This window comes from Lygodium microphyllum, chromosome 27, assembly GCF_053477565.2.
Source record: "Lygodium microphyllum isolate KBCC chromosome 27, Lygodium_microphyllum_v1.1.10, whole genome shotgun sequence".
NCBI classification, from domain to species: domain Eukaryota; kingdom Viridiplantae; phylum Streptophyta; class Polypodiopsida; order Schizaeales; family Lygodiaceae; genus Lygodium; species Lygodium microphyllum.
The window spans coordinates 13,325,931-13,352,241 of NC_141161.1; the positions used below are offsets into that span (position 1 = coordinate 13,325,931).

At 42.4% G+C, this 26,311-nt stretch overlaps 1 protein-coding gene across 2 annotated transcripts in view; it reads right to left on the reverse strand.

Moving 5' to 3' along the window:
• Nucleotides 1-436: 436 nt before the first annotated feature.
• LOC148012062 (lysM domain receptor-like kinase 3) overlaps nucleotides 437-26,311 on the reverse strand; it is a 50,971-nt gene continuing 25,096 nt past the window's right edge. Inside the window, exons 6-12 of one of the 2 annotated variants that reach the window (XM_087668946.1) lie at nucleotides 3,235-3,324; nucleotides 2,254-2,359; nucleotides 1,990-2,141; nucleotides 1,742-1,842; nucleotides 1,485-1,635; nucleotides 1,067-1,168; nucleotides 437-919 (exon numbers count right to left, since the gene is read on the reverse strand). In XM_087668946.1, coding sequence (XP_087525072.1) covers nucleotides 755-919; nucleotides 1,067-1,168; nucleotides 1,485-1,635; nucleotides 1,742-1,842; nucleotides 1,990-2,141; nucleotides 2,254-2,359; nucleotides 3,235-3,324 — 867 coding nt within the window. In that variant the 3' untranslated portion in view covers nucleotides 437-754. Of the gene's footprint in view, nucleotides 920-1,066; nucleotides 1,169-1,484; nucleotides 1,658-1,741; nucleotides 1,843-1,989; nucleotides 2,142-2,253; nucleotides 2,360-3,234; nucleotides 3,325-26,311 lie in introns of those variants that run through there. The other variant, XM_087668947.1, reaches the window with a different exon arrangement.

Consider the following 26,311-nt stretch of genomic DNA (forward strand, 5'->3'; position numbering starts at 1 on the left):
CAAGCCTCCAATTCTCTTGATCATGAAGCTCTAAAACATTCTCTCCCATTGTTCATCTTGCACTTCTACAAGAGGTGAGCCCATTAGATCACCCGTATAGCTCACCTTTAGCCAAATTTTAATGTTGCATCCAGAGGGGAATCTTCTGACATCATTGTGGACAACCACACCGTGCAATCATGTGTCTGAAATGAGATAAGTAAATTATGCTTCCCTTTTTCTTTTTTCTTGTGCAGACAGACTGCCTCTGTGGTTAACTGGTTTGGAGTTGGCCCACTACCTTACCTGTCTGGGGAAAAATGACACATGAAGGCATGTGTTCATGACTGCATGGCTGTGATAATGAACACTCCTACAGTAAACGAACTGTGCACCAAATATGTAAATCTAGAGTTGCTAGAAAGATTTAGTATTTATTCCAACCACAATACAGTCAATCAAAAACTGGAGACAGTATATATCCTTACTTATTAGCATCTCGTTCCTTCAAGTATTCTATTGTCATCATCTTGCATGTTCAACAGGTGTATGGTACATATTCCAGCAACTAGCTATTTCTTTTTTGTTGCATCATGGGCTTTGAAAACCTTGTCATGGATTCCTTAGATGAATTTCCAAATTTGATCAAATGTAATTTACACTATATAACAGTTTCATAAGAAAATTTTGTTATGTATGTGCAATTACATGGCTGATGATGGGAAAGACTCTGTGAAGCATCGTGTAAAGATCTCTGCTGTATTCACAAAAAGGGCTATCTTCCTTGCACTAAGCCACTGAATATCTGGCTGCTTCCTGCCACAGAGGCTTCCCATTCAATGGACAATAACAGTATTCGTGACAGTTTGAAAACTACCTCCCTCATGTCTGGCCTCGCAAGGCTATCCTCTTCTACACACGACCTTGCCAGTTCAGCCATCTGGAAACAAATCCAAAAAGTTGATTCCTTCAACACTTTTGCAAGACTCAAAACTTAGTTGCACAGGAAAGATTAATGGTTCTAACTTCTGAACTATTTAGTAGGTCAAAGAACTGTCGTGATTGAAAATCCTGTACTGTATTGTACCTGGAACAGCCCTATTTCCGGATAGTTATCTTTGAGGTTCGGATCCACATATACTTGTAGCTTCTCAAACTCAACGTTGCCATTGTGAGAGAGAGAGTACAGCTTCACCACATATCAAGCACAGTACAATGAAAAGTGAGTATGATTAATTTCACATCCATCTATTAACCCCAGCATCTTTGATTCAGCCAACGGAAGAACTAAAAACCAACAATATAAATCAGCATAAAGAACATTGAATAAGTGGAGGAGAAAATGTGAAAATGACAGACAGGAATACATTTTCATGTTTTACACACACACACAAGCACCTCATGAATGCTGTCTGGATGAAAGTTAGTCAGAAGCCACTCTGAATGCAACTTATAAATAGTAAAAGCATTTAATATTATCACAAACAAGAAGGCAAGCACCTCACCAGCGAAACCAATGAACGCTGTTCAGACACCTTGGCCTTATCTGCATTCCTGCTTCTACTCAATGCTTCCATACCCGTGATGAGTTCCATAAGCACTACTCCAAATGCATACACATCACTCTTAGATGTAACCTGGCCATCTCTAATATACCTGCAGATAATAACAACTCAAACTTGAACCATTCAATACAGGATACTTCCCCTTTCCATCACCTTTTAATTCTTGAAATCAAAGTTCCATGAGCAAACTAACTTACTCAGGGGCAAGGTAGCCAACAGTGCCAACTACTTGGGTGGTAAGATTTTCGCCTTCACCACCAGCTCGCTCTACCAGTTTTGCCAAGCCAAAATCTCCAACCTTAAAGTGGGAAAAAGCTTCAGCAACAACTTTTTTAGTGGATACTTACATTCATATTATGATTGTATCATAGCGCCTGATTATGGATGTCTAAATTTTGTGGTGCAGAGGTTATTTGTTAAGTTTGTATAAAGACTGTGAAAGCACCTTTGCTCTGAAATGCTCATCCAGAAGAATGTTACTGGTCTTAATATCACGATGTACATAATGGGCTCTTGTATGATCGTGGATATACTCCAAACCTCTTGCAACATCAAGAGCAATCTGTACCCTAACCACCCAGGACAAGGGTCGATAGCCTGCAAAATTGAATTATTTTAAATGAGATCTTCAAAGACATAAACCAGTGTTAAAAGTAAAATATCTTCCAATCTTCATAACTGCAGATGTTCTATCAGATGTTTATCACACCTTTACCAACAGGATTTTGTAGGCAATCACTAAGACTTCCATGTTCTGCAAACTCATATACCAAGTACAACTCTTCCTCTCCAACTGCATAACCGATCAGCTCCACCTGTAACAAAGATGTAAATGTACCTTCGTTAAGTGAAATCACAAACAAGTCAGGATCTTTCATTGTCTTAAGCCTGGCTTTTTCTCATAAGCTACACAAGTTTTCAGGCTTGCAAACAAACGTTGTCATATTAGCAAATTTGTAAACATAAATATAACAGTTCTTCTGAAAAAAAACAGGAACATAACACGCACCAATCCTGTCACTGAAACAAATATAAGAAGCATCATTTATGTCACAGAAACAAATATCACCAACACTTCTAGAGCAATTTCATCATAAGGGACTCTCTGAAGCTTTTGCTGAGACATTGCATGTGCCAGTTTTCGGCCATAAAATAATGGATCAAATCAATATTCAACAATGTTGTCATGTACAATGTCACATGAATGGCATTTTCCAACTGTCAGTTACTTTGCCATGCTATGCAGCAGCCAAATTTCACACCAACTTCATACAGGGGAAGTAGATTGCAGAACACCAAACTGAGTCTCATAAGTTTTTTGCAAGTCATGCATTTCAAAGCATTAAGGGTACCTCCCTGCTACTATCATCTTCATCTTATGAAATATGTGCTTTGAAATCATCGTGCATCAGACCTATGCTTATCAAACTCTGTTTCCATAGCAAGTACAAAGCATTTCGTATGGTGGCCCACTTGAAAGCTTGAGCCACACATTGCAACGTGCAAGCACTTACTAATTTTTAAACAGTTTCTAGTTGTGCAAGGCAAACAGTCAACAAGCAACTAGCTTTACATATATTGACCAGCCTTGTAAGAAAGATAGTCATTCAAGATGTTGACCAATTCGCATATGCCTATGAAGTACTCTCATTAAACATATCAATATACCCAAGGCTCTCTGTAACTATACCAAATTTGAATGGTGGACTTTGCAGAGGACTCTCAATTCTGCTGCAAATTCTCTTGATTTTGATGCCTTCATTTTCTTGATAGCCACCTCCTGCAGAAAACACCTCTGATTAGAATGTGTTCAAAAAGAAAGAGGGGAGGGTTATTAGAGCACAAACTATATGTTCAGAGTCAAGGCCTAAAAAAGACGTCAAACATAGAGCAAGACAACCTTTTTTGCATAAGACAGATGTGAGCAAGAATATACTTGATGTTGTGCATACAAATGTTTGGAAGCCTATACAAAATATATCTCTTGGTAGTAGCAAATATATTTTCATGTTTGTTAATGATAAGAAATTTGTGGGTATATTTCATAAAGGAAAAGACTGATATGTTTAAGTCATACACAAAGTGATACTGGATCTCAATGTGTTTTGTGCTTATATGAAAAACTGATATTTAGCAATGAAGATGAAACTCTGATTGTCATATCTTAGCACTCTTGGATCTTCATCCTATACTCCCATATACTATAGGATCCTCCATAACCATACTTCTTCACATTCTTCCCAGTTCCCCTATTTGTATGCTTGTGCCCAAAACAAGAATCAATCATGACAATATGCCAAAGCCACTCAAACACAACCATTGTGATCTTATCCATAAACAACCAGGGGGAAATTGCATGAAACAATGCACTAAATGAACATCTTTTGCAACTAAGGATCACCAAAAACCCAAGCATAAAAAGTTACCCCCACAATGTTGAGCTAAAAATCCTTTGGCTTCATTAAAACAGCCCCAAAAGATAATTAATTGATGAATTAAAACCATTTTTTTTAAAAGAAATGCATTCCTAGAGAGAGTGTGTGTCCCATAAGCACCAAGCCTAATTGGGAGGGCCCAAACTTCCTATAAATAGGCATGCTGCCCTCCACTCAACCACAATCTTGTTTTTGCAGCTTGTAGGTGCTAGAGCTTTGTTGTCCACACCCTGTTCGGGGGATGATATCTCAGCCAAAGTTGTTCACCATTGTCTTCTATCATCAAGCGCCTGCATCTCAGCCATCCATTGCAGATTCGGACTATTTCCAGCCATCTTTCCACTACTAGCCAACCAAGCAGATGTTGTCATCATAATAAAACTGTGTTTACTGCTGCATGCTTCCCAAGAACTTGCGTTTCGGCCAAATCTGTTGTTGCTTACAAAGCTAGTGACCACCTAGACAGCTATGTTTTGCTCATACTGCTGCCCCGCCTGTTTTGGACCTCCAAGAGCTGCATTTGCTGCATCCTACTGCCACCCAGCCTGTCCATGACCTTTTGCATTTTTCTGATCATCACCATCGCCAGCTGCAATATCATCATCTACCTACCGCATTTGCAGTTTCTAGCCTGTCTCCTACCCATCTCCGACATCCTATTGTTGTGTTTGCTGCTGCCAAACACATTCAGAGGCTACCTTGATGCATTTCAAGATCTATCGAAATACAACACACTCTCCAACTCTTAGTCTCTAGCCCGATCCTCGAGGTGCACTGAAACCAGCCTTCCCTCCATGGATAGATGGTAAATCGCTGATTACAACTTAATTACAGCAGCAAACAATAAATGCAAATCTGAAAATACAAATTTACCTACTGATATTGGACAACGCACACCCCATTGGCCCCAAAATTGGTACCCCTTTGGTTGGCTAGTCCTCCACCTGAATTTAGCTGAACTTCACCTTCAGCCCTAAAAAATCCAAGTCTTGGAGCTTCCAATTTCTGGCACACTTTTCGAGGCTGTTGCTAAACCCTAATTTCTGCTATAAATTAGGGTTTACAGCAGAGAAATTTGCAATTTCTCAACCTCCAAGGGTCCAAATGCTAAGATCTTCAGAGCAAGGTGTGAAATGGCTGGGAGATAATAGAGAAAGCTGTAGAGAGAGAAAATTCAAAGTTTTGTCATGAAGAACGACTAAAAATCAATCAACTGCAACTTGCTACCCTACCACAACAGCATTAAATGCTGTCGCCTACAGCTGAGACATCCAAATCAGTTGTCACCTTGTACCTAGATGCAATCACCCAGCTGTGGAGGGTCCAAAACTGCAATTGCCTCCTCAAAACTCACTCATGCTGGCTGCAATGGCTGAAAATAGACTGGCCATGGCTGCTCACAGCTCTCCCACCTTTGCTACAGCAAGAATCATCTGGTTTTTCCTCTTCTTCAGCCTTTTACCAGCCTTATGGGCAAGTTTGCCAAGTGGAAGCCTTCCCAAATTGTTTTTTCAACATCATCAATCACTAAATATTAATTTTCAGCCTTTAATTACTGCAATTATTTCGATGCCCATGAAAATTATCTGACTGGCCAATAATTAAATTGGCTTCATTCCTGAGTCTCTCTGTGCCATCTTTGACCATTAGATTGGTGTTAGGTACCATTAAACACCACATCTCTAGAGTCACCAACTGAATGACCTAGGCCAACAATTAACACCAGATTCCACCAAGTACGTATGCAACATAACTTATAGCAACTTTTGCATTTGACCTCCCATGATTTTCTCGAATCCTAGGCTCGTAATTTTACTCTAATCCCAGTTGCACCTCACATGTGCAACATTTACTTAATCATGTGATTAAAAATTAATCCACATGTTAAGTGAGGTTTCAAAAATACATGTCCTCATAACATACACAAATTCAAGTGGGTCAACATTCTTCACTACATAGTATATTTGCTACATTGATCATTGTATCCCATTCAGTATTCATTCATTATTATTCATTGTGCTCGTTGTTTCTAAGTTACCCTAACCCTAACTATGTTTCTTTATCAATCTATGCATTTGTCATATGATTGTGTTGTGTTTTTTGTAGTAGAGCATTTCTTTATATGTTATTAGAGCTAGGTATTCACTAAAGAAACCTAGGCCCTCAATCAAAAAAGTTCATCCCAAAAGCAAGAACTACAAAAGGGAAGATGGCATCGAACACTTCCACACCTAATCAATCCCCATAGGAGCCTATGCCACGAACTGAGCAAGAGTGGCATTTGTTACACTTATCGTGTTCCAAGCTTTTTTCCCTGAGCAAATACCCATCAATGGGTATGGTACTGAGTACCTTAGAAATTGTACTTTTGTATCATTCTCACATAGTAGATATAACCTTATAACACTCCTCTCTTATTCGCTTATTCACTATGAGCGTATGTGAGTATGTATGTGTGCTACTCATCTTTTTCAGCCATACCTTTTCAAAATACAACACATAATCACTCTCTACAAACTGCAAAGCACGTCTATAGCAATTAGCTACCTTCTTTTGCTTCCCTTGAGACCTTTGAAAAGCATACTCAACCTTTACATAGCCTACATCCATGTTCTCTATACACCAATCACCCTCAAAGATCTTATCCTTTGTGTGCAAAATAGGAGGCACTTTCTTGCCACATTTCACAACCTCAAATGGAGCTTTGCCAGTGGAACTATACACTATAATATTGTATGCAAAGGCAAATAATGCTCTCACTATGACTTATGCTCAGATATATAGCATCTCAAGAGATCAAGCACTATAGAATTCACATATTTTGATCACTGGCCATATGTTTATGGATAGAAGAACAAAGAAAATTCAACGTAGTACCTATATTTTCAAATAGCCCCTTCCAAAACAACTCATCATTCAAGGTCTCAATCATTGATGATCAACTTTGGAATGCCATGATTGCCCCAAAAGCACCAAGGGTTGCAAATGCACTACTATACAAGCAACTTTGTGCCCCAAACATCATGTCAATGATGCCATACATGGGGTTATATATATTACTAGTCATACCCAAATACATTAGGCCTTGCACACCATGCATTGGTTGCTACATACTATTGTAACCAGCCTGTTCACTGGAAAGGCGGTAGTGTACAACCAAAATATATAAATGCTTTCACCCAATTCACAGTCGGGCACTTTACCTGAACTTAAAGACACAGAATCAAGAAGACATACAGGGAGCTAGAATGCTCCTGTTGTGACATAGACACCTTGTTGGCCCCTAAGTCAAGCGCCCCTTGCGGTATTTCTTTATTTTTAAAAAGAAAGAAAGTACAATGGGCTGTCTTTCACCTGTTCTGGGTGAAATTTGGCAGCATAGCAATACAATTACTGACCCAAAACAAGCTGACTAAGAGGGGAAACTCTGCCCTAGTCTGAAACTTCTGGTTGGAGTGCAGAATTGACCATTCCAGCCTGCTGTAATTACTGGTTCAGACCAGTTCTGAAACCTGTTTTCAGCTCTTATTGTTCCATGTACTGTTCTTCATCATCTGTGCCAAGTGCCCCTTAATTCTGACATCAATTGGGCTCTGAAATAACCTCTGAACAAACCAAAACCAATACTGATTTAGTGCTGTTTCAAACACTTGCTTGGTGAGGTTACCACCCTCACCTGTTCCTGCTTGTGGGCAGCAAACAACTGCTCCTATTCCTGGAGAAAGGAGGCTCTTGCTTCATGCAAAAACAGCATATTCCCACACAACTGTACATGAATCAGCAGAAAAGCCCTCCACTGAGGCATAACCATAACTGTCAGGGAGAAAGAAAGAGAGAGTAGGGAGCCAACTCAACCCTCTGTGCATCATAAACAAGGTAGGCAAGCTCTCAATAGCCCTCCATCTGCAGCTATTCATCTTCTCCTTCACAAATAAGCCCCTTTCAGCCCAAAAACTGCACGCCAGCCCCTCTTTAAAGAGGTAAGTGCACAAATTTGTGCCAAATGGCAGCACTGGAAGGTGTTTCCCGTTCTAGCCTTCCGGTCTAAAATTCTCCATGCTCGGTACAGAATTTGACCTCAACACAGACCAGAGGATTAATCCTCATGCAAAAAACGAAGATAATGACGCGAACAGATTCTGGGATCCAAAAATAGTAACTCCCTAAATTTTAGGAGTTGCTTCCATTGCATCCCCACTAGTCTTCTGACCATCTTTGCAGACTATAGCTACATCCAAATTTCTAATGTAGCTCAACTGAAAGTGAATTTCCACTGATGACCCCACATGGACTAATCTCTTGCAGATTTGTCCATCTTCACTTTGAACTAGTCTCTTCCAGGCTAGTTCTTCAACACACTTGTCCATATACACTTTCACAAGTCTCTTCCACGCTTGTCAATCTACAGTGCCATCAGTCTCTTCCAGACTTGTACTGGACCTTAACTGTCTAGTCTTGACTCACTAGACATTCCTGTCCCTTTCACATACTGGCCATGCAACTTAGGCGTTTAGATTTCAAGAGGGATCCTTCCAAAAAGAAAAACCAAATAAAGTAGTAATAATAACGAAATCAGCAAAAACGTAATAGTTGTCACAGTCTTGTGACATACTATAAGCAATTATGCCATACATTCATGTATACAATTCCTAACCCATCAGAGCATGAAAAATAGTGCCACCACCAAAGTATCCTAGCTACTCATCATTGCATGCATGCCCAACTGTCAAAATCCATTTGATTGGCACTACCAAGATGGCCATGCATTTAGGTATCCAATCCCACTGGTATCATTCGCTTTTTCTCATCCCCAACCTTGGGTGTATCTTTAGGCTATGGTGGCCTTGCTACCTAGAGGCCTTTGAAGATGACATCTTCTTCTTGCCCTTGCTATCCTTTTTGGGAGAATTCAAAAATCTCTCAAATTGTGGATCTTTGGTCAATTAAACAAGGATATCAGGTGTTGCCTTCAACCGAGCCTTAAATTGGTCATCATGTTCTTCATCTCCTTGCTAGTCATTAGCATCTTGTGACCTTGAAGGACCTACTTGGTCAATAACCACATTTTCTCCTTGCTATCCACAATTCGGAACTTCATCATTCCGTTCATCAGAGTTTCTTCTCTCTTCTCTTCTCTTCTCCATGTTTGCTGAGTTCACTCCGTGTTCCTCCCCGCCAACCACACTGTCTCGCTGCTACGTCATCTTTTGACATGGTATCAGAGCTAGATCTGCTCAAACAGCAGCAAAGATCCTCCACTCTAGCGAAGGCAAAGATGGGTGGCGGATTCGGCTTTCACTTCTCTTCTTCTTCCGCTGCATCAAAATCTCGTTTTTGCAAATTTCAAATGTTTCAGCTTGCTGCCCACACCCCGTTCGCGGAGGACATCTCAGCCGAAGTTGTCCATTGCTGTCTCCATCAATTGGCGCCTGATTTCCAGCCCTCTTCACGCAGTTTGGATCTAATTCCAGTCAGGCGACTATTGTTCCTGCGCAGACCTGCTGCCGTACAGCCTGCCACGTCATCACAGTCCTACAACCTGCGTTTTTAGTCTTTCTCTCTCCTGCAGGCTGTCTTGCTTGCGTTTTTAGTTTTTCTCTCACCTGCTGCCTGCATTTCTAGTCTCTCTCTCTCTCCTCACCTACGTTTTCCTACTGGTTGCAACCTCTTACTATTGGTCCCATCATCCTCCCACTAGCAGCTCACTTTCAGTCCTTCCACTACCCTCCCACCCCTTGAGGCGGACATTGCGGTTTGTGCTTCACACTGCCCTCACACCCCTTGAGGCGAACATTGCCGTTCGTGGTTCATGTGGCTGACCTCTTCCTTCTTCAGTAAGGCACACTGGTATCCATGGCTTCTTTACCAACAGATGTCCAAACTACTAGGTGCTCCTATTGTGGCATCACCGGCCACACCACCGATGCTTGCCGACTTCAACCTTTGCTCCCCACCCCCCCGAAGTATATGCATCTTCCACCAGGCACTCCTTGTGCCACATCTCCTTTTTAGGCCACAGAGATCATTCTACATCGACTATCAAAGTACTATGCTCAAGGCAATAAGACGCATTCGATGCGCACTAAGTCCTTTTGAGCACATGGAGAATCAATTGGCACTATAACCTCCTAGAGATCGTCACAATGCCAATGGCAATCTTCTCCCACTTATTTTTCGGTACAATGGCTTCCACGACCTACGGATCTGCAATCCGCTCCATCGAGAGACAGCGATTGTCTGATACCATCTCCTCATCAGTACGCTCCTTCGAGAGACAATGGCTGCTCAACTCCTTCCTCTTCTTCGGCTACCCAATCCGCTCCGCTGGGAGACAGCGATTGTTGCCCACCTCTTGCTCATTATGAGCCCCACCCTTCCCCAACCTCGACTACTCACGTTCGAGAGGCTACCTCTAGGAGCTCTTCAGCACCCCAGATACCTTCTTCGACACGACCAACAGCACTTTCTTCATCATCAAACATTTCGGCATCCGTAATCCATGAGTTTTTGGATTCCCTATCTACTTCAGAGGGGGATTCAAAGGGGAATGTTATTTCTTTGCCCTCAAAGGAGGTATCTACTTCTTCTACGACTTCAGTAGGGGCCCTTCCACCTCTCACATCGGAGGGGGAACCTACTCCACATGAAGTTCTTCACCCATCCTCTACTTTCTTGGGGTGGCTGTCTTCGACCAGTCATCTCTTCTATTGATACCCAAGATCTAGAGGGTCTATCTAGATCGGGGCCCTTGGGTCTTCAACAGCGACTTGGTGGCTAGGCCTTTGTATCCCTTCCAACTTGGAGTCACGGAGCTAGTGGCTTCTCTCCCGAGGTTGAGTTTCGATGTCTACAGCTCATCCTGTCTCCTGATTATCTTCACAAGTCTCCTTTCAGGTGGTATTCTCAGATTACAGGGTGGCTCTTATCTAGAGGGTCTACCTAGATCGGAACCCTTGGGTCTTCAGCAACGACTTGGTGGCTAGGCCTTCGTATTCCTACTAGCATGGAGTCACGGAGCTAGTAGCTTCTCTCCCAAGGTTGAGTTTCGGTATCTACAGCTCATCCTGTCTCCTGATTATCTTCACAAGTCTCCTTTCAGGTGCTATTCTCAGATTACAGGGTGGATCTTCTTCATCCCTCGCTCAACATGGAGCCACCTCCCGAGATTGAGTACAGGCATATCCTTATGGTTCTCGGCACCACACAAAGTCCGACATTCCTCCTATGTATTGCATGTTTTCATCATCTTTGTACTAGGGCGCTTGGGCAAGTGAACAATTTCCCCATGAGGGACACTATCCAAGTGGCACTTACTGCATGAGCATTCTTCAGCATGTAGCATTGCATCTCCACCTCACTCTTCTCTTGTCCCCCTTTTTGGGCCTGAGAGGGGGTGTTGAGAAACCCTTCACCTGCAGATTGCGTTTTTGTGTTTCTGCGTTTTGCGTTTAGGGTTTGCAGCCCCAAAAAGGGGCGCCATCCTAGACTGATTGTGCCTATTTATAGGCCACTCTCTCATTCATTCCTTACGGTTGATTCATTCAGTCCGTCACCTCTTCTCTCCAACCTCTCCACTACCCTCACACCCCTTCAAGAGGAAATTGTGGTTCGTGGTTCGTGGATGTCTTCATCATCTTTCTTGTGCTACAGCACCCTTGTTCCCTTGTATCACATTCACTCCATGATTCGAAACTTCATCATTCCATTCATCAGAGTTTCTTCTCTCTTCTCTTCTCTTCTCCATATTTGCCGACTTCACTCAGTGTTCCTCCCCGCCAACCCTGTTGTCTTGCTGGTACGTCTTCTTTTGACACAGCCCTCATCAGCCTTGAGGACAAGTGCTCAGAGTTTTCCTTCCGCACCACAGCAACCTTTTGGGCGCGGAAGGGGGGACACGATGTGCACGGGGTTTTTCCAGGTACATCAGCCTCGCACCTCAAGATAGCAAATTCGCAGTCTCCAGGATCAGTATGGGAGGATTCGCTCTAGCCCAGATGAGGTGATGGAGATTGCCACTGACTACTACAGACACTTTTTCCAGCAGGAGGCAGTCAGTCTCAGAGGACAGCGCTATAGACAGCGGGTCTAGGACCACATCCCATCCCTCATCATAGAGGAGATGGGACACTCCCTCCTAGACCCCTTCACAGAGAAGGAATTAGAGGAGGCTTTCCATGCACAGGACGGGTAAAAATGCTCGGGAGAGTACGGTCTTTCTACGAGGACCCCCTATTGCTGGCCTTTCAAGAGATTTTCAACTCATGACGAATGCCAGGGAGCCTATCAGCAGGTCTTATCAGTCTCTTCCCCAAAGGGGGAGACCGGTTGGAGTTATCCCAGTGGAGACCGATCACCCTGTTGTCAATGGCCTATAAGGCACTAGCCAAGATGATCGGTAGGAGACTCCATCCCGTGCTTCCAGACATCATTCGTGACACACAGACAGATTTTGTCCATGATAGGAGCATCCTAGACAATGTCTTCACCTTCTTTGAGGCGACTAAGTGGGCCTAGCAGAGTAGTCAGGGATTGGTTGTACTCCTCCTAGACTTCGAGAAAGCCTATGACAAGGTTGATTGGGACTTCTTAGAGGGCACCATGGTGAGGTTGGGTTTCCCCCAAGCATGGATCCGCGGGGTCTTTGCACTTTGCAGATTGGCTACCAACAAGGTTCTCATAGGTGGCAAGAGGGAGGAGTTTCGACTAGAGAGATTAGTCCGACAGGGCTGTCCTTTGGCCCCGTATCTGTTCCTACTCTTTGTAGAAGCGATGTCTTACTTCCTCAGGTCACATGTGAGCAGGCTAGTGAGGGAGGAGACGGAGTTGTTAGATTCAAAGTATGCAGATGATACTACGCTTTATATAGAGGACAATGAGCTGATGCTGGAGAGAGAGAGACTAGCTCTAGAGGTGTTTTGCACTGCAGTAGGAGCGAAAATCAACTGGCGAAAGTTTGTTGGTTTTCTTACAGGCCCGAACTCTAGCACGGAGTGGGGCGTCCACTTGGGATTCAAATGGGTGTGCTAAGGGTAGATCGTCCGAAACCTAGGGTTCTAGGTGGGACTCGACATCACTCCTGCCCAGTAGTTTCTTCCAATTCTCGACTCTATCAGGTGGAAGCTGACTTATTGAAGTACTACCCGCCTTTCCTTAGCAGGTCGAGCCCTGGTGGTCAACCTGATCCTCCTAGCCACGGCTTGGTACATCACCTCGTGTTGGTGCTTTTCGTCATCTTGTGCAAGTCAACTTCGCCGCCTAGTGCGGAATTTTCCCTGGGCTAGAACTGTTCCACGGATTCTCAGGCCAAGGTGGTGTGGGCGACCATCATCTGGCATCGATTTGAGGGAGAGCTTGGGATCATAGACTCAAAGTTATAGAGTCTGGCCCTTTTGGGCAAGGTAGTAGTCCGCCAGCTCACACCTGGAGGGCACACCTGGAAGGTCCTACTGTAGGAGTCTCCAAGAGTGCAAACCGAGGCTTGGTGGAGATTGGAGGCCATCCTTGAGATGGATCTTCACGATGGCCCAGATCACGCCCCCCAGATCCTCCTTCCTCCGCAACCTACTTTGTGTGTGGCAAGGCCTCTGTAAGGCCCTAATTCAAAGTCCCCTAAGATGCCAGCAGAAGATAGACCGCCACTAGAACCCCTAGGTCAAAGATCAGGACGGGATACAGATTGGCAAGCGCCCCCACATCCAGTGGGCTAGTTGGGAGGTCGGCCCTGCTCGTACCATCAGGACATGGCAGGAGGTGTACATGATGGTGCACCAAGAGGTGTTGCAGCAGGCGTCAAGTTGTCAAAGAGGAGCTAAGATGAGGAGAAGTGAGATTGACGCAACGATACCTCAAGAGTGGCTTGACCCTAGATACAAGAGCCGGTAGAGCCTAGCGAGGTATGGGCCACTAGATTTTCACCGGCAAATATCCCCCTACAGGTGACAGGTAGAGTGGGCAACGCCCCCTATGGGACTTTCTTCACCGTGCAGGAGGGAGGGCGTTTGGTCCTTGACAAAGAATAGCAAGTTGAGGAGATCGTTGTCCTTCCTTAAAAGAAGGATCCGTGTGGTTGGTCTTCAGGGGAAGACCTGACGTCTAGACCCGTAAGTGTTCTAGGAGGAGTTCCGAGAGTGGCGCCTTTGGATATGGAAGAGAAGGCCACTTGATGAGCTGGAGTGGAACCCTGGAGAGTAGCTATAGCCGGCCACTGCAGTCACCAAGAAGCCACTAAGGTTATTGGAGTGCACAACCAAGATTGGCAGACATGTACTGATGCAGAAGGACATGGATTGGGCACCTTTGCGTAGCAAATACTGGGCGGAGCACAGCATCACGAATGCCTTCCGTCGGACTTTCTGGCGCCACCTATGGGACAGCTGGAGACCGGGGAGGGTATCGTATTTCCTATGGCTTTTGGCACATGGAGGTCTAGCCATGGGGAGTCGGCTAGCTCAAATACAGTAGGATGGAGGGTGTAAACGCTGCCCACAACAGCTTTTGGAAACTCCAAAGCACTGCCTTTAGTCGTGCAAGGCGGCACAACTCATGTGGAGAGAAGCATGCTGCATTCTCTGCCGTTTGGCATCCAGCCTTGGATGTATCTCGTGGGGAGCTTTCTACTAGCATGCAATCAACCAGGGCCGTCACCTTTTGTATGGGGCCAAGATGCAGGACACGATTTTCATCATTGAGGCTGGGTATTGCACAATGGTCGGCTTGGAGGCTTTACCCAACCGCCAGGTACTGGAGCCCACAACAGACCGCTCTGAGGTATGGGAGATCGTAGGGAGTCTTACTAAATGGCACATCTGGAAGGCACGCTGTTAGGAGGTTTTTGGCGGAGAGAGCCTTTTAGCACAGGCGACTTTGGCAGAGCTTTGAACTTCCATCATCCACTCCCTCCATGGCCAGTGGGACCAAGTGCAAGGCAAGTCTCGAGCTCATCAGGAGCTTCGTTTTCACTTCCTGCACACCTAGGACGACCAGGACCTGTTCTTCATGATGCAGGCAAGCAGCCCCAGGTGGCGATACACCCCCCCTCCATGGCTTCTTGCCCCCATTTCCCCTAGACCACCTTGAGAAGCTTGTATACATTATGTATTTGTGACTTTGCATTGGCTCCAGCTAGTCTGTTGAGTATGATCACTCCGTTGTAATCAGTTTTTGAGTAATATAATCAACCACATTTTACTTGCAAAAAAATGTGGTGCAGTAAGAGCTTGTTGTATTATGTATGTCAGGCCATTTACAGCAAGCATAAACTCCAAAGAAAGAGACAAAAGACCCTCAAAGACATCACAATGTCATGGGTGGCTAGCATCTGAAACTCATCATGTGAAATGCAACATTTTCCACAAATATGACATCCCAATTTCCTACTGACAAAAACTTTCTTCGTGAGTGAATCATACAAATGATAGGCTTTGCTCTCTGAACTGTAGCCAATAAATATGTATTTTACAACCTTGTCATCAACCTTTCCACGAACCTCTTTTCGAACATGTGCATAGGTTGTGCATCCAAACACCCAAAAGTAGTCAACTCTAGGTTTCTTACCATGCCGCCAAGCTTCAAACAATGTGATCATCTTCAATGCTTTAGTGGGTGTATAATTTAATACATGAGACACACTAAAGGCCTTCTAGCCAAACCTTATGAGACAGCCCCTGCTTTTCAACATACGATGAGTCAGCTCCATAAGTGTCCAATTTTTTCTTTCAGTAACACCATTTTGCTGAGGTGTCATTCTAACAATGGCTTTATGTGTAATGCCATGGTCAAGCAAACATGTCTCAAAAGCAAGAGACATGTACTCCCCCCCTGTATGAAGTGTTTGCACTTTCAAGCTAGTTTCAACCTCAAGCTTTGCAATAAAATGTTTAAAATGTATGAACACGTCAGATTTTTCTTTCAAACCATACACCCGTGTATACCAAGAGCAGTCATCAATAAAGGTGACAAAATAAATATGACCCCCAAGTACACCTATCCTCATGGGACCACAAACATTAGAGTGAATAAGCTGCATTTTCCGGACAGAACACACTATACCATCCTTCAAAGCAAACTTTCAATTTTGCCCAAAATACATCCTGCACATGTATATGGAGGTGGGGTCTCCATTGGAGGCAATGCATCTATCATTTGACACCTTTGAAGGGTCATCATACTACCAAAACTCATATGTTCATAGCAGGATTGCCGTAGCTCCACATTCTGATGCAGGCGAAAAAGTACTAACTACTTGAGCATCATGCAACTATCTATTGTACGTAGCCAACAAAAAAAAGAGACCCTTATACAAGGTGTGAGATAGCCTAAGCGCATAATCCATCTCTCTATCTTTGACAATGCATTTGTTATCCTGAAAGATGACCTGAACCATCTGCAACAGTAATCGTGACTGAACTAATGCCACATACATCATAATTGTTGTTGTTCACACATGTGACACTCATCCTAGCAAGGGTTGTATGCAAAGAGTTAAAGAGACAATTCTTGGAAGTGATATGCTTTGACACTTCACTATCAAAATACAATGTGTGCTGCGTTTTAGTAGCATTAAACACCAAATCAACCATCGAAGAATCAAAACTACATGTAAGAAATGCATAGTCCTCCTCCACAAAGTTGACCAAAGCATCACTATCAATAGACTTGCTGGCTGATGTCTCGTAGAAAGCCAAACCGGAGTCCTTCTTCTCTTTGGCCAACCGCTTCCTACATTCATTAATATAATGACCACGATTCTTGCAATAATGACATTTTCCCTTTTGCTTGGATTTTTTTGTGTCTTGGACAACCTTATTTGATGGCGGTCTAGAATTAGCCGTGCATTGTTGTATCACACTTGCCTTGAAATGTGTACCCAAAAATATAGCTTACAAAAGCTTGATGCTGAGTCTCGCCAAATTTTACTGAATCTCCCCAAATTTTGATGTCGAAACTGACTGTCATAGCAAATTAATGTTGTTGTACCACCTGTTATTTGCCTTGGAATGCATGTCGAGCAAAAGCCCCAAATTTCTTTGCAAAATTTCAAAGAAATTGAAAAAACTTATGCCTTACCTTCCCAATCTTTGCAAAAATTTTGCCTCAACACACGTGTTGATAGTAACCAACAGCTGTAATGCACCTTGTGATGTAGGCCGAAGCCCAAAAATTGAAAAGCCCCAAATATCTCACACCAATGTCGAAGAAATTGCGCAATGTTGGCAATTTCGGTGAAGATTCATGCATGGGAACTTGAATCGAGCAAAAGCCCTAAATTTTCTCAAAGAAATTTTGAGAAACTTTAAAAATTGAGAAAGTCAACCGAAAATCCTCAAATTTCTTGGCACAATGTTTGAGAAATTGGAAATTTCTTCAAAATCGGATATGAGACAAGCAAGATGGATGAGAAATTGCAAAAATTTTCAAAACCCCCCGAATTCAAAAAATCAAGGTTTTTGCATTTTTTATCAAAGCTGCAAAAAATGTTGAAAATGGAGGGAGAGAGTGTATGTGTGAACACAAGACACTGAGCAAGAGTAGGCAGCAATTCCACACTCAAAAGATACAAGTGCTAGAATGATAGAATGAAAGTACAATAGGTCTCAAGTAACTTAGACCTATTCCTACCTTAACCAGAGTTAATTTAACTCCAAAACTAACTCTAGAAGTGGTGACACAACTTACTAATGTAGTTGTGTTTACACTACAAACCAACTAACTAAAACATTGGCCACTGCCCATAGAATTGGCAAATTCTAATAATGGCTTCCATCGATCTAATCATGACCCCAACCTTTATTACAAGGTTGCAGATGACGAGTGTATTTTAGTCATCTTGTTGTATGTGAATGACCTAATTACCACATGGAGTGACTCAAGGGATTAATTGGACTCGTGAGATCTTGTAGTAGGATTTCAACACGATGGACCTAGGAATCCTTCACTCCTTCCTTGGTCTAGAGATCTATCAAATGGCACAGGGCATCTTCATTTCCCAACACAAGTACAGCTTCGAGCTTCTTTTGGAGTTTGGTATGATCAAATGTCGACCTACTTCTTGCCCCATGGACCCAGAGTCCAAGTTTTTGGCTACTAAGGATCGCCTCCTAAATGCTACCCGTTACAAGTGCCTTGTTATTGATCTAGCTTATTCACACTCACCCGGGTATTTCATTTGTAGAGACATTACTATCTTCTTTTATAAGGACTCCTACTCAGACTCACTAGAGAGCTACTTTGCGCGTTCTACGCTATTGACAAGGGACTCAATCCTATGGGATCATGTACAAAGAGGGGGCCACTATTTCTCGATGAAGTAACTCAAATTGGGCAAGTGATATGGTTTCAACAGGCTATGCTTTCTCCCTTGGTTCGGGAGCTATCTCATAGAGTAGTAAGAAGCACCCCATTGTGGTGCTTTTTCTACAGAGGCAAAGTACTGCACCATTTGTTCTACAGCTCAAGTTGTAGTTTGGCTCCATCAAATGTTAGCAGATATTGGCTTTCCACAGACAAGACCCACTCAGCTGCGCATGCTTATCCATAGTACCCTAGCTCTAGTGAAGAACCCTATGTTCCATGCTTGCACAAAGCACATTGATGTTCAGTATCATTGTACAAGAGCAGTTCGTGGATTCCAAGTTAGTAATGTCCTACTGTCCCACAGAGAACAATGTGACGAATCTCTTTACGAAACCTTTGACTAAGGCTTCCATGCTTCATCACATGAGGTTGTAGACACTCCCAAGATCTGAAAGGGGGTGTTAGTCTACCATTTTATTATGTCAGTTTGTCATCTCTTGGTTGTGAGCTCCATTAGAGTCTAACCAAGATATTAGAGCTTTGACTGTGTTTTTCATTCAGTTTTGTGTGCATTTCTTTCCCCAATCAGTGTCAAGTATGTTCACACATTGTTTGCAGCCATTTCGCATGTCCTTCCAAAGGCTGTGCTGCATGTTTGTTAATGATTTGCTCCAAATGGCTGTGATCAGCCTCAGACCTGCCATGTCAGCATTTTTTCACAGTTTTCCAGCCAATTAAACTGCATTAGATGCAGTCAGACAGCTATCAGAAGGTCAGCCAGATTTCATCATTTCCTGCTATTTATAGTAGGCACCAGGGCAGCCTATTCTCTTCTATCTTCTGCAGGTGCACACTCCGACTTCGACATACACTCCGTCTCCGGTGCTGCCATTCTTCATCAGCTTGATCCATTGTATTCAGCATTTATTTCAGATTCAGTCCGGATTTCCCTTCTCCTCCTGCTGTCTTTTCTCTTCTCCTTTTCTCTCCAGTCAGTGTCAGGTATGTTCACACGTTTGCAGCCATTTCTCATGTCCTACCAAAGGCTATGCCACCTGTTTGTCACTGATTTGCTTCAAATGGCTGTGATCAGCCTCAGACCTGCCGTGTCAGCATTTTTTGGCAGTTTTTCAGCCAATTGGACTGCATTAGATGCAGTCAGACAGCTATTAGCAGGTCAGACAGGCAGCAGTTGGCCAGATTTCATCATTTCCTATAGCAGGCACCAGGCAGGGCATCTTATTCTCTTCTATCTTCTGCAGGTGCACACTCCAACTTTGACATACTCTCCGTCTCCCATGCTTCCATTCTTCATCAGCCTAATCCATTGTATTCAGCATTTATTTCCAATTCAGTCCAGATTTCCCTTCTCTTCCTGTTGTCTTTTCTCTTCTCCTTTTCTCTCCATGTCCGTGTTCCTCTTCCATTGCACACTCACACAGTGTCAACTAACAACGATCCATTACATGCGAACAGATAACGCACAGCTGCCAAACAGGCGTGTGATTATGCATGCAATGCTGGCGTGGCGACCAATTGGTACCAAGCTGACGGGCACTGTTAGGGGTACAAATCCCTAGGACTCGAATTCCATTAGTGACCTTAGTTTCTTACTTTCATATATGGATATAGTGGTTTGAGATCAGCCTATCTAATTGCATCTTTAAATGTCATGGGACAGAATACCTGTATGCCAGGAGCTGATTCTGTTATGCAGGCGTGAGTATTCCTGATGTCAATGTGTGGATTCTAATACACAAGAATGAACAGCGCCATGCTTTTATGGTCGCTGTTGGCTGTTTTCAATGTTTGAGTCGTGTTCTTTTAGTGTATGAATCTCTGTTTCTGCATTATGGGATCATAAAAGGTTTTCGGTTATGGATGCTGAAGTGTGTACAGAGAATATGTTTATGCTTATGTTCTTTAAGCTAGCCCAATGGTGTGTTTATGTATTCTCTGCTTTCTTGTTGAGCGTGCCTTAAACACTTTGGCAATCCGGCCAGTTTCATGGAAAAAGTTCTCATGATTTAGGCTTCAGGCCTGGGAAGAAAGAAAGGGATATGGTTGTCAGGTTCAGCCTGTGAATGAGGACAGTACTGGCAGTTATGTAATTGCTGATCAAAGAAAGCCGATCTTTTTCAAGAAGATGTGGGAGATATGATTTCTTTTTTTATGGAAAATATAGCAAGATTTTTCAAAAATTCAAGGCGTTTTTGCATCTTCAAGCATTTTTTTGCACTTCTACAAGTGGCAGGTATCACGTCATCTCTGCATAAGACGCATCCTGCAGTCAAGTTGTTTGAAGGAGGACAATTTGAAGTTCTTATTTTTGAAGAATTCGATCTCTTCAAAAATTTTCAATGCTAGGGATTCAAGGCAAATCGTGCAGGTTTTATCTTCCAATTTGAAGTTCTTGCTTCTAATTCAAGTTGAAATTTTCAGATCTCTAATCATTTTGAGAGTTGCAAGATGAAGCCGTCATATCAGGATTTTAGGGTGGCATATTCATAAAGAAAGGCAGTCATGAAGTTCAAAGATAAGAAATATCTGATCTGCAATTTTTAGGACAGCATATTGCTGTGAACAATTATGTTGTATATTATATATCTATATGTCATTCAAAAAATCAAGCGTTGTTTGTGGCTGATCTCAATTCAAGAAATAAAGGGGCTCTAATATTCAATCATTACCAATTTTCATGGAAGTCATTTCTTGATTAAGGCGCAAATCTGGAATGAACAGTTATTAAATCAGACTGTTGGAATGCTAATGGCATTGAGACCGGATAAGGTGCCTTCTATGGGCAGTCTTTATATCAGACAATTACCCTTATTTATCCAATCCTATCCTCACCAAGAGCAGATCTCGGGAAATCAGGGAGGCCTTAGCAAGACAGCAACAATAGGTTGCAGGGCTGAATGATAGGAGTGAATTAGAAGGCTTGGGCAGGCTAGATGACGAGCAGTTTAGTGAGGCAGGGCAGACTTCTGTGGCAAGGGGTACCTCAATAGGTACCTCAACAACATATCATTCCCCTGCCACTTCAACAGACTCTCCAAGTTTGTCAAATGATGAGGCAATATTACCTCTTGAACAGCAGGATACTCCTCCTAGGCAGGCATTTGAGAGGCTACAACATATAGTGCTAGGAAGAACAATTTTGTTGAGGAACGCTAGAATTCCAACTCAACAGGTTCTAAATTTTAATCCTTTACCACCTCAAAGGAAGCCTAAGAAACAAACCAGGTTCGAGCATCTAAATTTTTAGGCAAAAGGAAGGACCCTGACTACCATGTGGCACAATTCGAGACAAGGTGGACAGCTAGAGGATTCAACCAGATGTATGGGAATCAGGTTAAAAAACAGCAGTTTGCTACTACCTTCCAAGGAAAGGCCATGGATTTGTTTGCCAGTTATGGTATGGCAACCTTCAATTCATATGATGCTTTAAAAACAGCATTCTTGGGTAGGTTCCGTAAGGACAAGACTCCAAGAGATATTCTTAGGAAGATTAAGAAGATCAAACAAAAGACTATGTTGGTGGAGGACTATGCCCATAAGTTTAAGAATCTATTGAACAAGTTGGATGTTGATGATACACCTTCAGTGGAAATGCAAATCACTTATTTTATGAAGGGCTTGAGGGGTAAGATTAGGAACCCCATTGCCAATGTGGAGATGGGTTGAAATGATACTTTGGATACATTGATTAGGGTAGCTATGAGAGTGGAAAGGAGACTTGGTATTTTCAGATCTAAGACCAGTAAGGATGAGGATTCTTCGGATTTAGATTCTGATGAAGACTTAGATTCAGATTCGTATACAAATAGTGCTAATGAGGACAGCAATGACAGTTCAGATTCAGATGATGATTCCAGCGACTCTAATGATGAAGAGTCTAGTAGGAAAAAGCATAAGAAGAAAAAAAAGAAATCAAGTTCAGCCAAGACTAAAAAGAAAAAAGTAAAGGACAAAGATAAGAAGAAGTCAAAGGACAACAAGTTGGATAAGATGATTAAACAAAAGTTGAAAGATTTGGGTCTTTCTGAAACTAAGAAGAAGGAAAAGAATTGAGAAATTTGTCAGAGAAAGGGCCGTGAAACTAGGACTTGTTGGTATAATCCTAATGTTAGGATGGCACAGCAGATGCTAGTAATGCAACCTAGGCCAAGACCTATTCAGCCAGCTACAGTGAATCAGATTATTACTGACACTATACCACCACGACCCGTCAGAGGAACTAGAAAAATGCAGGCAAGACAGCCTTAGGGAAATTTTCAAGCACAACAGTAAACCACCCAAACCAAAGCATGCCACTATTGTGGAGGTCAAGGACACTTTGTTGGACCAAACTGTGAACTTTGGGCCAAGCATCTGACTGAGAGAGGAATGCCAGTAGCAAGGTCCCACAATGACAGAAGACCTGCAGAAGCATCTCATGAACAGCATCCACCTGCCCCAGTTGCAGCACTCCTTATAGAGTTACCTGATCAAGATGAGAAAAGGCAATTTCCTGAAGGTGCAGGAACTGTTGGCTGTAGGAATATTCACCAAGTGAAGGTTCAAGAAGAGGCAAAGGAGGTGTCAAGTAACACTAATGCTACAAGAATGCATGTTCACTGTGATTGTTCTAATTGTATTGAAGTACACGAATGTTAAGAGGAACCAATGGTCTTAGCGGTAACTAGAAGCCAAGTAGGAGTGAAGCTTGATTGGCAGGAACAAGAGAAGACAAGGAAAAATATAGGAAAGCAAGTTAGAAAGTTGCAAAAACTTGCTACAAAAATTGAATCTTATCAAGTTGATGATGTAGGGGATTCAGGTGTGCAGAAACCTAAACTGCACAAGCAATTTCCTGAATATCAGGAGTATGCTCTTGAACAGCAGAATCAGTTTCCTAATGATTAGGAACAGTTTTCTGATAGCACTGTTGCTGGAAAATTACAGCAAGGAGGTTCAAAAGAGTTATTTCAAGCTTTAGCAAAGTGTTATTTGCATTTAACCTTGGAGCAAATTTTGGACTTGATACCAAGATTTAAAGAGAAGTAACTTATAAAGATTAGGCAAAAGCAATAGGAAGTCCTTGAAAGTACAATAGTTCAAGATCAGGAAGTTCTTGACTGTCAGGCAGTTATACCAACTCAATAAAAAGTTGTGGATTACCAAGTGCCTACTATTCAAGTTGAGTATGCAGGAAGAAAACATGATGATGTCCTATTGGATAGAGGTTCAAGAGTTAATATACTCCCTGAACATACATATTTGTCAACCAAGCAAGAAGAGTTATTGCCCGCTCCATTTCAAGTTAGGATGGCAGATTAGAGAAGGTTTCAGCCCTTGGGTATTTTACGGAATCAACAAATTCAAGTGGCTGGTCTAAAGTTCAGGGTGAGTTTTGTTGTGTTGATAATGTCGGAGATTGGAGACTCTTATACAACAAGGACTTGAAAAACAGCAAATTGGTATGGACAGTTCTCGCGTACTGGAAGAGGAAGGGCAAAAAGCCATTGTTCAAGCTGAACTAAGATATGAGCATACAATGAGAAGATTTGCAAGAGTAGTTGAAGATAAGGTCCGAGAGGTTAACCTGAATAGTGAAGGAGAGCCTAAACCTATCAAGGTCAGTATTTTTGTTAAAGACAATTTCAAGCAAGATTTGATTAAGTTGTGCAAAGAGTTTCAAGATATTTTTGCTTGGGATTATACAAATATGAAAGGATTTGATCCAACTGTGTGTCAGCATAGGGTAAATTTGAAGAAAGATGCTAAGCCTATAGTTCAAAAGAGGTATAGAATGAATCCTAACTATGCCAAACAAGTCAAGGAAGAGATTGACAAGCTTTTGAGAGTTGGGTTTATCAAATGGGTTAATGAGATTACTTGGTTATCCCCTATTGTTATAGTGCCAAAGAAAAAAGGGAAGATCAGAGTTTGTGTGGATTACAAGAAATTAAATGCAGCTACTATTACTGATCATTTCTTAATTCCTTTACTGATTCTCTCCTAGATGATGTGGCAGGCCATGAGATGTACAGTTTTCTATCAGGACATAATCAAATCAGGATGCATCCAGAAGATATGGATAAGACAGCTTTTATTACAGAGTGGAGAGCTTATGTTAGTACAGTTATGAATTTTGGGTTGAAAAATGGACCGCCTAAGTTTCAGGGAGCTGCTCATAAAACATTTGAACCATACTTAACAACTTTTATGAGAGTATTTATTGATGATTTTTGTGTTTTTGGCAACAAACGAGAACATTTAAAACACCTTAGATTATGCTTTCAGAGATGCAGAACGTTTGGCATGTCATTAAATCCTTTCAAATTAGTGTTTGCAGCCAAAAGGGGTGTGTTGTTAGGTCATATCCTGTCTGAAGAGGGTATGAGTATAGATCCCAGAAAGATTGCACTTGTTCAAAAGGCTAAGGCTCCAAGTAATGTGCAGGAAATCATGCAGTTTGTGGGGTAAGTTAAGTGGCATAGCAGGTATTTAAGGTATTTGTCACATATTTGCTCTCCTCTTACAACTCTCACAAAGAAAGGGATGCAATTTGTGTGGAGGGAAGATCAAGAGAGAGCCTTCAGTGTTTTGAAAAAGATATTGGTTGTGGCTCCAATCTTGCAACCTCCAGCATGGGAATTGCCTTTCCATGTTTTTGTTGATGCATCTGATCCGGCGGTGGGAGCTGTTCTTATGCAGGACAAAGTGCCTGGTTGGTACATACTACAGACCAATTTATTATGCAAACAAAAGATTGAGTGCTGCTGAAAAGAACTATTCTGTTACTAAAAGAGAAGCCCTTGGAATGGTCTTCTCAGTGCAAAAATTCAGACATTATTTATTGGAAAATCAAGTTGTTTTCCATGTGGATCATCAAGCACTATTGTTTTTTATTAATAAGCCTCAATTGACAGGTAGATGGATGTTATTGCTGCAAGAGTTCAATTTCAAGGTTATTCACACCCCCGGGAAAGAGCATGCCATTGACGATTACCTAAGTAGATTGCAAACTGATGAGTCTGAAGTAGGAATTCATGATCAATTGCCTGATGTTGAACTTTTTGAGGTTCAGGTGCTTGACCCTGATTCATATTATGACCAGATGTTGCATTTCCTGAGTCAGGAGTTATGCCTATACACCTTTCAGCAAATCAGAGAAGAAGGTTAGCATTGAAGAGTAGATCATTTCAAGTGATTTTGAACACACTGTATAAAAGGGGAGTTGATAATGTGCTAAGAAGGTGTGTTCCTAAATTCGAGCAACCAACAGTTTTGCATAAAGCCCATTCAGGATTATCACGATGTCATTTTCCAGGAGAGATAACAGGCAAAAAAATATTGCAGGCAGGTTTAATTTTAGGAAGGTGATTGGGTTGTGGTGTATAATTCCCGACTCGGTAAGTTTCCAGGCAAACTGAAACTCCATTATGCAAGCCCATTTGTGATCTTTAAGGATGTTGGGCAAGGCACATTTTTGCTTAAAGATTTGCAAGGCAAGGTGTTGCAGTCTGCAATCAATGGATTTAGGCTCAAAAGATTAGTGCAACCTTATTATGCAAAGGTTAATTTTATTTTAGCATGGTTTGTTAACTCAAGTGTGACATGAAGTGATTATATGGAGTGGTCTAAGTTGTGTCATATTGATATGACAACCGGCACGACGAGGTTCAAACTCATAGAGGACTTGGACTTTAGCTTCGAGATGGAGAAGAAGAGTTCTTTTTTTGTTGTTTCTTCTTTCTCTCCATCTTCGTCTGTGTCGACCTACATTGGCCGTCATGACACATACTCGGCGTACATCTACCAAAGCACTATCCAGGAAGAAAAGAGCTCATGTGGATGATGATGATGACACCGAGTATGATCCGCATGAGGAGGAGTCCTCAGAGCAGCTAGAAGCGGCATCAACACCAAGGTCTTCACCTAAGGTTATCAGGAGTCTTATGCAAGACAAGTTGCTATGAATTTTGTCAAAGATCATGGGAAGCCAATGTATGATGAGAAGGTGGAGCATTTGGATGCAAAGGTTAAGGTGGA